Source organism: Leguminivora glycinivorella, chromosome 3, assembly GCF_023078275.1.
Source record: "Leguminivora glycinivorella isolate SPB_JAAS2020 chromosome 3, LegGlyc_1.1, whole genome shotgun sequence".
NCBI lineage: Eukaryota > Metazoa > Arthropoda > Insecta > Lepidoptera > Tortricidae > Leguminivora > Leguminivora glycinivorella.
This window is the reverse complement of record NC_062973.1, coordinates 21062734-21080039: the sequence shown is the minus strand read 5'-3', so window position 1 is coordinate 21080039 and position 17306 is coordinate 21062734. Positions and strand designations below refer to the sequence as shown.

Sequence of the window (17306 nt, the reverse complement as noted above, 5' to 3'; positions counted from 1 at the left end):
GTTAACAACTTACGCTTATTGTGTCGCTTAACTTCAAACTTGACTTGGGTAAATCCATTCTGGTTTAAGGTTGGATATATGAAGAATGTAATATGATGTGGAAGATAATTGGGGGTCCCAAATTCTGAAAATACCCTTATGCTTCATGTTTGTAGTATGTGTGAATCGGCGCGTTTTCAGCCCTTGCATATTGTGTAGCTCCAATAAATTAATTCTATAAAATTAAATAGTTTTAATTCCGGATACAACATTGGCGACGAGGATGGGATTTTTAATAAGGCCGTTTTTATTACAAAATCTATTAGAAAAAACGACCATCAGCTTAGCAGGCAGGATCCCTACCGACTAGACTAGACCGGTCGTCAAGGACCGAGGGGTTTAATGGAAATTCACACACTAAATTACCTCTGTTTTTTCATCAACGTGGCACACAGCTATCTCCGGTTCGGAAGACGCTTTGTCCAGCAGATACCTCTGATACGCTTCTTCGAAGTGCCGGAGCTTCGTGCCTTCGATCTTCTTGTATCTACGAGCGCCCAGTTTGCATTGCTCCCATATTATTCCAGAGCTGTTACAAAAATAGAATTTATACATAAGTGAAAATAATAGCGGTGTTATACTTACATTGTGTATTAACGTCGGAAAGTAAAGGATTACGAACGAGAGGCTGTTTGAAGCTTGAATAACTCTAGTTTGTAATCCTTCAGCCGCCCGTGATATACACAATGTTTTTCATCACACTCGCGAAGTAATAACCAAATTTTAAACTAAATGCATTGAAATACCTACGCTGACATTTCGAATATTCGTCCGTCATCTTGTAATTTTTGACAGGTCGTGGAAGGCCCCACCCAGGTAATCACTTTACCACCTCAGGGCGGTAAAATAGCTCATTACGTATCAATATGCAGGCATAATAACACCGTTTACGAGCGAGTGTAATGAAAAGTAAATGCCGTAATCCTATCTCCATATAGACTATTGCGACCTCATCGGCTGTATAAACACCACTAGCATTGCATATTCCGTAAACTTCGTGACAGAAGTTTTGGACGTTTCAGAATATGTACTCCATAGTATGGGCTGTTGGCCCTAGCGATTGCATACATCAACAGATACATAAGTAACAAATAAAATCATACTTGAAATGGTCATGTAGATGAGCTCCAAATGATCTCCATATTATCTTCACTATACTATTTCAGCCTCGCCGACTGTGTGGGTTCTTATTGCAACCATGGCTTTGTCAAAGCAGAGAAGTATGCGCTGTAGGCTGTTCAAGAAGTATCTAACTCTAATGTAGACTGATATATAAAAATACACAAATTTTTACTTGGATGGTCATGTAGATGAGCTCCAAATGCTCCGGGTCGTTGACTAACGATAGCCCTACTCTACATATCGCGAATAGTATCTTCATATATACTATTACGGCCTCGCCTCGTCGACTGTGTAGCATTTTTAGGAAGATGCAACGCTAGTGTGAACTTATAATTAAGACTTACTTAGAGATTGTCATATAGATGAGCTCCAAATGCTCCGGGTCGTTGACTAGAGATAATCCTACTCCGTGGATAGCGAATATGATCTCCATGTCGACTATTTCTGCTTCTCCGACAGTGTGGGCGCCACTGGCGAGCATAGCGTCATCCGTGAAGAGGACTATACGCTGTAGGCCGTCCAGGAAGGAGACCCACCACACGCTGCGCTGGCTGTCGATCCTGTCAAACGGAATGGTGTCAAATGTGAGCAGTAGGCTGCAGCAGAAATCTCAATCTGATCAAGTCACGGAGTCACTAAATGTCGAAATAAATCGTCAGTGTTTTTTATTGGCAGGAATGAGAGATGCCTAGCAACTTTTGATGGACCTACTAGGGGAAACTAACTCTAAGCGGAAAACTGTATGGAATGATAATACAATATTTTTGGATAAGTACAAATAAGAACAATATCTAAGAATCTTCTAGAATAATTATTAAGTTTTTCATTAATATTTTTCACAAAGTCCAATTTTTTTAGGTGTTATGTTTTCCATATACTTATCTGAAAAGTGTAAAGGATCTTTATATAAAAATAACTTTTTTAAGAGGTCAAGAAAGTAGGTAGAGTTTACTGTTTATATAGTCACCATAGAACCGTTATGATATTCTTATCTTAAGTGTGCTGTTAAATAGATGAGAAATAAGTAAAAGGGAAACAGTATAACTTACATGAACTCGCCAATGCCGTCCTGCCTCAAGTCGTTTTCGATCTCCTTCTTGTTGTGGCCCGCAAAGATCAGCACGCGCGGCCCGGCCGGGTTGTCCCAAGTGTACAACATCTTCTGCATGGACCCGATTTTCCTGCAACCAAAACTTTCAATTTTCTGTTTAAATTGGAACGAAAATTATGGTTTATACACGATTTAAATCTCAATGGCGGTTTCCATAAACAACCGTCAAGTATAACAATGTTTTGTATCGATCCGTAATTTAGACTTTGTGGTTATTAAAAAACAAAAAAAATTGTACAGAAATCTGCTACGATTTATTCAGTAAGGAGCCCTAATACATAAGTTAATCAATTATTCTAATAGCCTAATTTCATACAAATACATTAGGCTTGTGTCGTTCACGAACTATGAACTGTTAGGAATAAAATCCCATCAATAACCGAAATGAATTGAATCTTTCCGTGCTCTGAGAAGCGGTCTTTGCTCATTTAGTTCAGTATAGGATCGGCGAACGCGAGCGGTTTGGATCGAGAACGAATGTGTGACTGCGCAGACCGAGAGCTACTTAGCAGAGCAACAAAAAACGTCATGTTTTCATATTGAACTTCGTTTACTTACAACCTTTCGGCCCGGAATGTTACTATCTGTGGACTATTCGTATCTTTTTGACACTATTCGGTCCCATTCGTTCTGATCTTTCCGACCGCAATGGTCGCTGGTCTGGCTCAAATGAACAAAAGACTACGAACTTTCGTGGGAGCGAAATGAGCAAAAGAGTGCTCCGATCAACGAACGAAACGGCACAAGCCTATCTGCTACGATTTATTCAGTAAGGAGCCCTAATACATAATTAATCAATAATTCTAATAGCCTAAATTCATACAAATACATGGGCATTATGGGGGGACAGCGCGTACGCAGTCCCCACTACCAAAAATTACGCATCCGAGTTATCCACATTAGGGATAATCGCAAGGGTCAACCCAACCGCAGTGCAATGGAAGGGTCTCGCCCTGGGGGAACCGCCTTCTTGATCACGGTGTCCCCTATGCCAGGTAAGTATGATTTCACTACGTTAGTGCGAAGGGGTCGTTGTTTGTGAAAAAATCTTAACACCGCGATGTACGAATCGGACGCGGGGAAGTATAGCGACATCTAGCGGCAAATGTTGGAACTAACTTTTGTAAAGAACAATAACGGACGTGACGATTCTAGTCGCCAATTTTATGTTTATTAAAGATTATTGTACAAAATATACAAAAAATAATTTTGAATTTTGTTTTTTTTTTTAATATGAATTTATGTATGAAACTTACTTGCTGTTAACGTTTTCCTTCTCATAAACAGTGACGGTATAGGGGCAGTAGTTGATGAGTAAGGCCGGGGCGTGACCGTCGCGGTACTGACGTACTGTGATGTAGGTGCCACCTTCGCTGAGCTGCACTTCTACGTGTAGACCACCGAACTGAAAGATAAATAAACATCTTTATTTTAAATTATAAATGGACTCACTCTAGGTAAAATATGTAATTATTAGCCTCATAGAATAAGCCTTTCTGTTCTGGGTAATAATTTACTAAGACAAAATTCTGATTTCGTTCAAATATATCCCTTTTGTTTTTGATTTACTTTTAAAAATAAATCAAAAGGTCAAAGAGCAATTCCTTTAGGTTGTACATTTGGATCATGTCTCCGATTTTGATAAAAATTGGTTGGCTGATAGAGTCCATGATGCTGAGCAATATCCACTACGTTTCCCAAATTGTCCTAGGTTGATTGTATGAAACGTTCCTTTTTTGTTACCGAAAATGTATAGAAATCTGGTAACAAAAAAGGAAGGTTTCATACAAACTAGGACAATTTGGGAAACCTAGTGGATCTTGCTCAGCAACATGGACTCTATCAGCCTACCAATTTTTATCGAAATCGGAGACGTGATCCACCAAAAATGTTAGTATTATAACAAAGCTAAAATATACGTCTGCCGGCAATTGCACTTATCCAAAAACATCTGATTAGTACTATAAGTTACGAAGAACGCTAAAATATACGTCGGGGCGGTCTAATCCTTTTACATAAGTTCTATTCTATGGTGGGAGCACTATTATGAATAACTACCGCGGTAACTGTAGATATTGCTTACCTCATTGTTTAGTTTCAAGCAGGAGCCATGTTGCTCGGTGTACAAGAAGGGCGCGGTGATGTCCTTGGTGCCGGCGACGCGAAGTATGAGGAGCTTTTCTTCCTTCTCCACGACAGGCCACAAGGGGGCGCTCGAGTTCCTCTCCACCTATAATAACATAGTATTTATTTATTTATTAAGGAGATAACACAGAAGACATACATGGCATGAACATAAAAAGTCTTAAAATAACAAAAATCCTTATAGACACAGATGCTTCCATATACGTATCTCACGAAGAACATATGAAAAGATAACACTTAACTTTATACTTAAAAACTAACATGCGGTTCACAAGTTACAAGCAAGAGAGACTTCTGTAAATGTGCTTAATTAAAACTAATTTAGCTAGTAGGGAATAACAAAAAAGCTTTGCTAGATATTTGTATTACTGCTTTTATACAAATTTGTTACTGCTGTCTAGTAGATAACATTTCGAAAGCTTGGGCTTTAGAGATAAGTGAAATAATGTATTAAAAATTATATGATCACCGTATGTGCTGTTTACGTGATTAGCACAAACCGAAATGTCACATAACTCATTCATATAAACGTTCGACAAACAACATACTTTTCTGTTGTCCATACGAGTGTATGTATAATTAATATATATGCGCGAGACGCTAATTTCTGTAGCAAAAAGTATCGGCTGAACCGAATGTTTGTACAGATCGTTTCATAGAGGCTGGCACGAATGGAATGAACAAACGTTGATTGTGAACGAGACCTGTATAGTCATACAGTCATAACTGTCAAGTGTCACCATTTTAATGGTTAATCTGTCACACACAGACATTCTCATTCACTCATTCGTTCCATTCGTGGCAGCTTACAAGAGCTGACCAGGGGCCCGCTTCTCAAAAGGTTCAAGCCTTGTATTACAAGTGTGTTTCCATGACAACCCATACGATTTGACAGTTCGCGCACTTGTAATACAAGGCTTGAGTACCTTTCGAAAAACGGGCCCCTGTACGAAACCTTTTAATATCAGTTTCTTCTTAAAATATAATCAATCTGTGTCTCGCACAGGAGGCCCTATATGGTTTACCTCTTTCCAAGGGTCAGCAGAGCGGTGTAGCTCCTGATACTCGATGCCGAAGGCTGCCTCGTTGATGATGAGGAAGAATGGTGTGAAGATCACCATCTTCGTTAGACTGTTGAACGACAACTGATTCGTTACGGCCACCTGAAACAAAAGTTTAATCAATTTTATTATCACTCGACCCTGTTGTCGGCGTTTTCCCACCATTTTGGGTAGCATGCCTCCAGGTCCTTTTTGTTCTGCCCGAACCCCGGCCTGCCCCGTTTGTGATTTGCGGTTCCGAGTCAGTAATCATTTTGGCCCACCTTTCCAGGTGCATGGGACACATCAAACAACCATAATGAATAAATATCAATGCAGAATAACTTTGGCATGGCCAATTTCAACAGTATTAACATTATAATGGTTTTAATAGGATTGTAGTGTAGACGGTTCGAAATTTTACGGAGATAACTCCTAGGGCTCCTGATAGACAGATTTTTCTTAGATATTGAAATATTTTCTACGTGTTGAGGGGCCACGGATAAATGCAACGGTGCGACAGCTTACGTACACGAGCGTCAAGATATATCCTCAGGCCCACTTTCAGAGTTATTAACATAGGTCGGCGGGGGTGAGCTAATTTTCCAATAATTTGAGATAATTTGACATATCTGACGTCATATTAGAATGGAAATAGCTCACCTATGGTTTTTTTTTAATGGGATAGGAGGCAAACGAGCAGACAGGTCGCCTGATGGTAAGCGATCACTGCCGCCCATGGACACCCGAAACACCAGAGGTGTTGGAGGTGCGTTGCCGGCCTTTAAGATGGGTGTACGCTTTTTTCTTGAAGATTACATTAGTACGATTAGGTTATTACACAAGTATTTACTGAAATAAAAAATTTACTGCCTAGCACACTACTAAATTCTCACGAATAGTCTAAGTAAATTAGTTATATTGTAATAATTGTATACCTGGTAAGACCTGCCCTCATGTTTGCAGGTTATAACTCCAGAGCTCCCGGGCACGTCCAGAGAGAACTTCTCGGACCACTCGCCAAAGTCTATCCTGATTGCGGCCTTTTTCTTCCCGAAGAAATTCTTCGCTCGGAACGAGAAGAGAATCGGCTCCTTGTACTCTTTAGGGTGGAATATTACGTTGCCCGTCTCGTCGACGTTCTGAAAATGATAGTTGTGTTAATTTGATGTTGAATTCATATTTAAAGCGCCAAGAGTTGTCTAAAGCAAAGCCCCCGTTGTGAAACCTGATGCTCCAACTGTGAAAGAAATAGGCTACTAGACTCGTATCGAATTTAGCACATCAAGTTATTGTTTTCTGTAGTATTTGACTTAAGAAATCAATATTTATAGATTGCGGGCATTAAAAGTGCCTGATGACTGCGTATTTTTAATTAAATATGTGTGTATGTTTTTTTTTAATTATGGACTCCGAAAACGGTGTTGGCCAATGGAGTGACGTCACATAATTCAGATCAACTATGGAAACTAGAGGTAGTAATCTGATCTCCATAGAAGCAACCTCTATTGTATTAAAATTCATAGTGGTTGACGGGTGTGACAATGAGAAATATTTTTTTCTAAATATACTGACGTCATGTCATAGATATTCTATAGATTAATATGGCTGATGTTGTTTTTGCCTGATCACGTTGTTTTTAAAATAAAATATGGTACTATTTTTTTTGGTTTAATTAGACAGTAATTAATAATATAAGACATGCTTTGAAAAAGGGTCAAGTATTGTTAAATAGCCGAAATGCCGCGCAAATATGTCAATTATGTTTTTGGTTCGCGACCAAAGCAAAACTTTTTGGACAGCTTTTTATAACGAGTCACCACGCTGATATTTTAATGATTACTTTTTAAATATATTGAAGAATAGGGCAATCTCAGACATCCATAAATTGTTAGTATTTTTTTTTTCTAGATATATAATCTGAAACTATGGTCAGTGAATTCAATACAAAAGCTAGTTATTAGAATAATATACCAAAATGATCTCAGTTACATAAAAGCAAACTTACTACTCATACGAAATACATCCATGCAAAACATGCAAGTAAAAAAGTAAACAAGGTATTTACTTTAAACTAATAAGTGCATTATGTGATTTAAATAATAAAATTAAATAACATGATGTGCTACAGTAGGGTCATACTAATCCATAAGTTATTAACGCCAATACCCAAATAAAAATTAATGTTATCACAGTTTTATATTAATCTAACTTACGAATCTTACGATGTTAAAAGAATACACAATTTCTTACTCTTTACCAGTAGCCAATTCTGAAACTGCGTCATTTGGATAATATATTATATTAAGTGTTTATAAACCGAGGTGTTAATACAACAATTAGTACGTTTTTCACCAGTGAAAAAGGTTTTAAGGGTTGAAATTAGATTTTAAACCATTTAATTATCTTCGATAGCGAAGAAACTTGAAGTAACGTGACGCCCATAAAAACATTCATTATTTTGAATCGACATAGCTCAATGAGTGAGTAGTCGTTTAATGTCTACGCAAATGCAAAAACGCTTTCATACCTTTTAGTTCCTTCATTTTAATTAGTTCTTGCCCTGTACAGCTATTCAAGCGTTTCGTATTCTTATAGACATAACAAGCCCATTTTACCCAAATCCGACAAACACAAAATACCGTACCCATTATACTCGCCGCAATACTAACTGGTGACTGAAGTTATATTGCTATCTCTTTCATGCTAATATCTCAGTGAGGTAGACAGGGATAGTACTATAACATCAGTCGTATTGCGGGAAGTATAAAATAACGACCCAAATAACCAAGTAAATAGTGCCGCGAGTGATTTGTATTTACATTCCGGAGCGCCACTCACCGGCATGCAGCCGTGCCGGCCTAGAAACTTACTGCAACATGACAGTTTCATCTGTAATCATCATTATGGACATTATATAATATTATTAATACATATTTAACATTTAATAACGCCCTAGTTCCTCGTGGATCCTCTCGCGGTTTTAATATAAAATTACAGAAGTAGAATGTCCTTTTCGGAATTTTGATAAAAGATTGTCGAATTTTTTATTCTAATCTATGGTTTTTCTAAACATTCATACGAGTGTACCTATTACATATATATTTTCATTCCAAATTCTCTATTGTAAATAATTCTAAGAAGAAATCATTGGACGTTTATTTTAATAAGAATTGACATATATTTGAGAATGAATTATCGTATGACCCTACTGAGCATGCTAACACAATTCTTTAAATACCACAAATACGTTTCAGGGTGTTGCCATACCAATCGATTTACCACCAATCTAGTTTCTACTTAATCAAATCGATCAATTGATATGGTAACACTCTTACAAGATGCTAAGATAACTATACTTCGTTTCTTTTAAGATTAGAATTATCTGTCAAACGGGTAAACAAAGAAGCAGTGGTCGTAGACCTTCCTTCTTCGATTTCGGCCGATACCACTGATTTCTTGGAACTTATGTACATAGTATTATAAGTTATAAGTTCCAAGAAATCAGTGGTATCGGCCGAAATCGAAGAAGGAAGGTCTACGACCACTGCTTCTTTGTTTACCCGTTTGACAGATAATTCTAATCTTAAAAGAAACGAAGTATAGATGCAGACAAAATAGTAGGTATTCATGCACAGTGTAACCTCACCAAAGACGACGAGATAAATGAAACAATCTGAATTCATTCCAAATTCAAAATAAAACGAATTCTAGGCTCTTTCAAACGTTATCGTTAGTACAATTACCATAAAAAGCTACGCTCAATATAAAATGCTAAGTGAAGCAAAAATAATAATAACACTGGTTCAAGCCTGTTAGGTCGGATACCTTATTGGGTGTGCTGGAGTCTTTATCTGCTTTCTTTGATTTCTGCAATCAATATGTGCCAATGGTTTTGGTGTTGGTAGCAAACTACTCAATATGGTACTGATACAGTTTTCAAGGTTAAATAGACACCGAAATGCAATAATGTTGAAGGGGAATTATATTTAAGTGCCAGGGATAAAATTACTATAACAGTATGTACTTTTATCATAAATAAATAAAAAATTGTCAATTAATTAGCTTAAGAAATATCTGAATCTAGCAATGAAAACCCAAAAACCCTGATGTCACTTAAATTTTAACACACCATATAAAATAAGACGTACACAAAACCCCACCAAATACGTAATTTCTTAAAAAAAATTTGCTTAAACTATGTATTTGTCTGTAATAAAATAAAATATGTATTAAACCTTCGAATATTCATTTTAAAGTAACTTAAATATAATATTAACATCGATTTGAAAATAGAAAAGAAATAAGTTCCAGTATAAAGAATCGGTTGCAAAATTGGAAGATTTCTAACATGCTACGTCAGAAGAGAATAAAAGATTATATTTAAAAAGAGCCAATACATAGCATAAACAATTCTCATACACGTATGTCGCGGTATATTATAATACCTTATACGGTACAAAACACTGAAGTAATAGACGTGCGTAATCTTTTGAACCACTCAGGTTATTTATATTTAAGAATAAGTTATTTATATTTGAGAAACACGTTTTTTTCTCAGCAATTTTGAACATAGCTGTTATATAAACGCTACTATTGTAAGATTCCTAATTTATCCAGTAAACTTACAGTGAAAATTCACATTCTGACAAAATCTACGTGCAGAGTTATCATTATTTTGAGTTACAGGAATACAGATATTAGTCAATTCCGCACGTCTACTGACCCAGCAGTTGAAAACCCAGCTTATTTCCCAATACTCACCCTCCCTTACACAGCAATCTCGCGTAGTGCGTAGTCAACACAGACTGAGAGTCCTTAGCGTTAGGAAAGTCTTTTTGAGAATCCAGAACCGGCAATACAGCAACAACATTTGACCACGCTGTGTTTAGGTCCGTCATGACTCGAACAAGACTGAGAGTTCGGTCTCGTGGTACACTCACCCTATAGCACAGCGTCAGGCCAGTCTTGTTGAGCATCCAGAACGGACAATACAGAGACAGCACTTGTGAGCCCTCTGACTCCACACTGTGCATCCCTAGGTCGAGCGTCATGACGGCCGGACTGTCGTGGGACTCGAACGACCAGACGGAGAGTTCCGTCTCGTTGTCCGGGAGGTTTTTGGTGCAGACCCAGCATTTGTCTAGGTAGTTTTGTATCTGGAATTACATATTAGGCTAAGTTTAGACACACCTCGGACATTGGCGATCAAATATATGAAAGAGACGCGTCCCTAGCACACAGTCTAAGCTCGTGTAGAACGCGTACAATGCTTGTATGAATGAAATATGACAGGTCGACTGTTCGCGTTTTTGACAGGCGGTAACTGTGAGGTAACCGAGAGGGGGTGGGCGGCACTTTCAGCGGGAAGCGATCATATCAGATGAACGCGCAGGGACGCAAAATCAATGGCGTCGTGTACAGAACCGCGCGTTGCCACGCGTGATCGGTCGTAACAACACCATTGATTTTGTTCCAATTTAACCGCGCGGTGAGAAAACCGCGCGTTTATCTGAACTTAGCCTTAGTTATTACAAGTAAACAGTGCACAGGCTAACGCCAAAATATGTGTAAAGACAGGAAGCAATGACAGCTACTGAAGAAGTAAATTATTGAAATCAATATCATAAACTAAAACCTTTAATAAAATGCCTCAAACGAACAGATTTAGAAGATGCAATTCGTCACAAGAAATCGCAGTTTACTTTAAAAGTAACAATAAACGAAAATTTGTTCATCATTAATAAATAAAAATAATAAATATCTATCCGCGTACCGTTCTAGAATGCTACCTCTGTTCCAGGCACGCTCTATTGGGATCGTCTGGGTATATATCGCTTCTCCTTAGCGAGAACCAGAGGCTTGACTTATGTGGGACAGACGAAACGAAGCATTTCCACACGGGTGAAGGAACACATAGCGGATGTCAAGCACCGTCGGCAAAGGTCTCTAGTCTCTGAACATGTCATGGATAAAGTCAATCATGCTATAAAGTTTGACAAGCCTCTGGTTCTCGCTAAGGAGAAGCGATATATACCCAGAATGTTGCGAGAGGCCATTGAGATCAAGAAATATCCAAACTTTAATAGAGAGGATGGCTTTACTTTACCACCGGCTTGGGATCCAGTAGTACATCTGATAATGGAACAAGCACGACGAAGGCTGTGAGGCATTTGTGTTGTATGGTGTTGGACATTTGCAGTTTGTTTCTTTGTCAATTTTGTGTAGATTAATTGGTTAATTATTTTTTAACAGAGTAATGGTAAAATTTTTTGAATATTGTATAACTGGCTTGATTAATAGTGTGTGAACCTGCCTTAGAAATCTATATTATTTGTGGTCATGGTTCGTTAATATTTCTTGTAAGTGGGTAGCTTTTGCACATTTTAATTTTTCCTCAGTCACCCGCTGACCACGAACGCTGTAAAGAGTTCGAAACGCCGGGATGTATTTTAAATTCATTATACGCGATTTAATCCGTTTCCATAGTTTTATTTCATGAGTAACTATCGCGGTAACCGGAGACAATATTATGTTTTATATTGTTTTGTAAGTGTTTTATTTTATTTTACTTTTATACTCATATTGTAAAAAACCTAGCTTAAGAAAAGAGATAAATAAATGAATAAATATTATAGGACATTCTTACACAAATTGCCAGAGTCCCAAGGTAAGCTCAAGAAGGCTTGTGTTGCAGGAACATGTTGACAACGATATATATAACGTACAAATACTTATATTATATATATATATATAAAACATCCATGACTCAGGAGCAAATATCTGCATTCATCACACAAATAAATGCCCTTACCAGTCATATCATTCATTCCGGTCTTATCATTGGTTATATGTAGTTCCATATGGCTATCCATATGGCCCTCACAAATAATGTAATTTGGTGTATTTACGAAACATGATGTACGAAAAGTACCGTCGATGTTTGACGACACTAAATATAAAGCACAAATTGTAGTAAATATAAAGCACAAAAATGGATGTTACTTTATACTTTCGTGCCTACTTTACTTACCATAACAACGATAGAAGCTTTGTTAGGCGCCAGATGTGATAGATGGAACATCTCTCCCGGCTTGAAGATCTGCGTGCGATTAAGTCCTAACTGCGATACTACGATATCCACTGGCAGGCAGTTTTGCATCTTCACTGCGGGCTTTAGGACTATGTCGTAGCAAGACGACGCGAATGTGTGGCGGTTGGTGTTCTCCAAGAACACTTGTTCCATCGTGCCGATTGCCTGAAAGATGGCATGTACTAAGCACAAAGATACATAGAACGAAGAATTCTCTCGTAAAGAAATACTTCAAAGTTAGAAGTTAAATATATTTAAAAATATTTTAAGCCGGTTGCTCACGTGTTAAATCGATATAACGTTCGACATGTTTCGATCCATTACTCTCTATTTTACTCTTGAGAAAGATCGAAACATGTCGAACGTTATATCGACTTAACACGTGAGTAACCCGCTTAAAATATTTTAAAATATGTTTGAGTCTCACGGTAGTTTTATAGTTAAAATTAGAAGTTAAATACTAAGAAGGATAAAAAAAATTGTTGCTTAATTATTACAACAACAGGAAGAGTTTTAGTTTTATAGTCTCAATGAATGTAAAAGTATTAACTATGCACTCGTTCTAACTAAATAAATCTCGATCTATCTTGAGACTTACGTTGAGATAGAACTTTTCGCCACTAGTCTTATCCTTGGAGTCGCATTGCAGCAGTTTCGCTATCCTAACTTCCTGCTGCAGCTCACGCCATATGAACGGTGAGACGGATACGGTGAAACCTGCAATGGGACGACTATGTAGATGAAACCAACTTAGGTCAATAACGAATAAGTAAAAAGCGCAAATTAGAATTATGTAGTGACCCTATATAAGGCCAAGATACGTTGCGAGATATTATGTAAACATTACAGATTAATTAGATAACATTTGATATGACAATCAGTCAAATAATGTTAACATAATAATAATTATGAAGCATTTTTTAAAGACACACACGGGTCGAACGCGATAAAAGGTGGGTGTGTGTCTTTAAAAAATGTGTACAAAACGCGAAAACTTAAAGTGTAATATATAAAGCCCCATGTGAACTCGCGCATTGTCTCAATATGCCTAAATTACATAGAAAAATATTGTTTCGAGACGGAAGCCAATGGATTACTAAATTAGAGCAACGTAAACGTATTAATACATCGGCAGAATACTTTTAAACTAACTAACTTTTAAAACATAGCGGCTACCAAAGCGCTTCAAAAAATATTCTACCTAATGGGCCGAAATCAAATTGACAAAAGAAAATTAATTTGATCGGAAATAAATTATACATCACTTATGTGCAGCACTGAGTGGCAGCAATGAATGCAACTGCAATCAAATTATCAAAACTATACATAATGTTTATTTAAAGAATCGTTACGCCCACGATAGTTACCATGCAATTCACCATCTGGATTTATGCGGGCTACACAAAAAGATTTCATTTCATTTCATTTTTTGAAAACTATCTGTGAAGACTCCTTCAAATACAACATTCATTACCTACATGATTGTGAAAGTAAATCTTCAAATACTTTTACTGAATTTATAATCAGCAACATATAATGCCGAATTTTATTTAGTCGCGATTAGATTTACAAAGGTCAACTATTTTAGTAAGCAAAATCGTCTGCTGTTGGAATAAATTTCAAAGTGGAAGATTACTGACTTTACTGCCTTAGGTGAGACGTCACACGTCCTCTGAAAATAAATTTTCAACGTGGCATAGACTATACTCGCCGCAATATTAACTGGCAACTGGTCCGTCCGTCATATTGCTACCTCACGCATGTCAATAGAGACTTAGAGACCCAATGATAAAAAAAGGGATAGCATTATAACGTCAGTCGCCACTCAATATTGTGACGAGTATAGCGGACTAGAATCCTACCTTCAACAGAGAAGAATATCTCGGCTGTAGGTGTGTGCACAGCTTGCAGAGGCAGCCGTAAAGTGGCGCCAGACTTCACTTCGCCGAGTAAGCGAACCTCGTTGCCGCTCAGCGTCATGTAGTATACTGACACGCTGACTGACAGGTTGTTTGTCACCTGTGGGAGACGCATTCGTTTTGAACATGATAAAAACACATTTTTCCCTTCACTAGCTCGGAAACACGTGTTTTGTCCTTTAATACCAGCGGGTAAAAACGCATTTTATCCACTAGTGGGTAAAGTAATTCGATCTTGAATTAAGTCAAATTAACTGCTTTAAAATTGATAAAAGTAGGTGAATCTAGTAATGAAGATGATTTACCACCTGTGGAACTACTGGAAGCAGTGATAAATGCATTTTTTGCGTTGTAGTTTCCTCGCTTTAGTGAGGGGAAAAGTTTTGTGTTACACTCGGGTGCAAATGTATTTTACTTCTCGTGTGTTAAAAAACTCGCAAGTTCGGGATTCTATTCTCGAACCACTCGCTTCGCTCGTGGTTCAACTATAGAATCTTTTCACTTGCTCGTTTTTCAATTCCACACTCTGCGTTAAAATACAACTTTGCCCCCTTGTATAACAAATAACTATTATTCGTGGGTATGTACTATATAAGCGATTTATTGAAAATTGTTATAAAACAGAATTCATGACACCGTAAAAAACGTAAAAAATACCTACTTGTCCCCATCTCATTGGCTAACTAGTTTTAGAATCTAAAGCAATCAGCCAATCACATTCATGATTTTCAAAGACTCTCTGAGAAAGGTTGATACATTTTGCTTAAAAGCGTCACATTTAAGTGATCAAGAGAAAGGCATACAAAATATGGACACGAACTTATGGTCATGACTCATGACCAAATGATTGCACATACCCAATGCTTAATATACCTACTTTACCAGTTTAAAGGGGGGGGACAGCGCGTACGCAGTCCCCACTACCAAAAATTACGCATCCGAGTTATCCACATTAGGGATAATCGCAAGGGTCAACCCAACCGCAGTGCAATGGAAGGGTCTCGCCCTGGGGGAACCGCCTTTTTGATCACGGTGTCCCCTATGCCAGGTAAGTATGATTTCATAATGTTAGAGCGGAGGGGTCATCATTCGTGGAAAAATCTTAACACCGCGATGTACGAATCGGACGCGGGGAGTACAGCGACATCTAGCGGCGAATGTTGTAACTACTCACTTGGACGACGCTCCTTAGGTAGATATGAAGGGCGGCCTCCTGCATGACGACATCAGAGATGAGCCCTCGCGACTCGTGCAGGAACACGTGCGGCGCGGTGCGGTCGATGGAGCCGGGTTGTTGGCGGCCTAATGGGAAGTAACGTTTGTCCGCTCGCTCCACTGGGACTTGTACTTGCTCTTCTAGTTCCACTATCTGAAAATGTATGTATTTTGATAAGGTCGTAACGCTTGTCTTAAGCAAAACGAAAATATCAGCTATTTATTGTTCTTTAGTCGTAAGAGGATACCACGTTTTTTAAAGTCTGATATGACAGAAAATTTACATAGACTATAGACATTCAAGGGGTTATTTGGCTCAGTTACCGGAACGACCTGCGTCCGGATCAATTTTATGTCTATTGTGTATTAAAAGTGTTAGTGTGTATTAAATAGATAAAGAAAGGGCTAACGACTACATATGTAAATGCTAATATGTGACAAAATACCTAAGGTAAGAGTCAATCAGGATAAACTATGGTAATGATTCAAAGGAACAATGATTTATTCGTGCAATAGAGAGTTACTCTGAATTTGTTACCTTAACGCTAAGCGATAACGGTGGCGGCGGCTCATTGAGCTTCATGACATGGAGTCCGCCTCGTTTCAACTTCAACGGGACGGAGGCGCCGGTTTCAAACACCACCTCCCTGTAAACATGAGATCAATTGAGAGTCGGTTGAAACCAAACCTTCTGCTACCAAATCCGCTAAATTTTTCGTGCGGGAATTTCCATTCTGCTGAGTATCGTTGATGTGTCTGTTAACTCTGGTTATAATGCAACTGGCCCTGTGATATTTTGATAATAAGTAGAGTCCGGTGTCTTAATAGTCCTTTTTCTTCATATGCAAAAAGGGCTACTTTATCTGAAAGGACCTTATTACACTTAAAGCAGGTCCTTATGCTTTAGATATGGAAAGTGACATACACATTATGTATGAATCCATACTAATATTATAAATGGGAAAGTGTGTGTGTCTGTTTGTTTGTCCGTCTTTCACGACAAAACGGAGCGACCAATTGACGTGATTTTTTTAGGTGGAGATAGTTGAAGGGATGGAGAGTGACATAGGCTACTTTTTGTCTCTTTCTAACGCGAGCGAAGATGCGGGCAAAAGCTAGTTATGAACAACGATACGATATACAAAGTTTTAGATAAGTTTTTAACCATAAAACTCCCGTGAGACTCATACATATTTAAAAATATTTTAAGCGGGTTACTCACGTATTAAGTCGATATAGCGTTCGACATGTTTCGGCTCAATTTCGAGAGCCTTTCTCAAGAGTAGCGACACCCCGCCTTTACATGTCGAGAGCGCGACGCATACTGCGGGCGCTTGCTCGGTGCGCGCGGCTGCTGAGGACAGGCGCAGGGGGGGTCGGCGGCGCGGGCGACGTCACCGTGGCGAGATCGGAGCTACCCACTATGTTACTTTTGTCAAAAGCAGGATTGCACACAACACTTATTACGTCACTTGTTAAGGGTGCGTTTACACTGCTTGAGAAAGGCTCTCGAAATTGAGCCGAAACATGTCGAACGCTATATCGACTTAATACGTGAGTAACCCGCTTAAAATATTTTTAAATAAGTTTTTAACCGTTAAGAAATCTTGTCCTTGATGTTT

The 17306-nt window shown here is 38.2% G+C and overlaps 1 protein-coding gene and 2 non-coding genes across 3 annotated transcripts in view; all 3 read right to left on the bottom strand.

Annotated features, from left to right (window-relative positions):
- The window catches only part of LOC125224899 (vacuolar protein sorting-associated protein 13-like), a 108678-nt gene that overhangs the window by 24614 nt on the left and 66758 nt on the right, over window positions 1–17306 (bottom strand). The window contains 14 exon segments of the mRNA XM_048128405.1: window positions 406–568; window positions 1506–1721; window positions 2211–2342; window positions 3529–3677; window positions 4356–4502; window positions 5443–5580; window positions 6396–6599; window positions 9286–9327; window positions 10401–10616; window positions 12491–12715; window positions 13149–13267; window positions 14413–14569; window positions 15644–15838; window positions 16223–16331. Coding sequence (XP_047984362.1) covers window positions 406–568; window positions 1506–1721; window positions 2211–2342; window positions 3529–3677; window positions 4356–4502; window positions 5443–5580; window positions 6396–6599; window positions 9286–9327; window positions 10401–10616; window positions 12491–12715; window positions 13149–13267; window positions 14413–14569; window positions 15644–15838; window positions 16223–16331 — 2212 coding nt within the window.
- On the bottom strand, window positions 3114–3275 carry LOC125225009. The gene has a single exon (XR_007176951.1). It is a non-coding gene; the product is annotated as a U1 spliceosomal RNA (small nuclear RNA).
- LOC125225003 lies at window positions 15364–15525 on the bottom strand. The gene has a single exon (XR_007176946.1). It is a non-coding gene; the product is annotated as a U1 spliceosomal RNA (small nuclear RNA).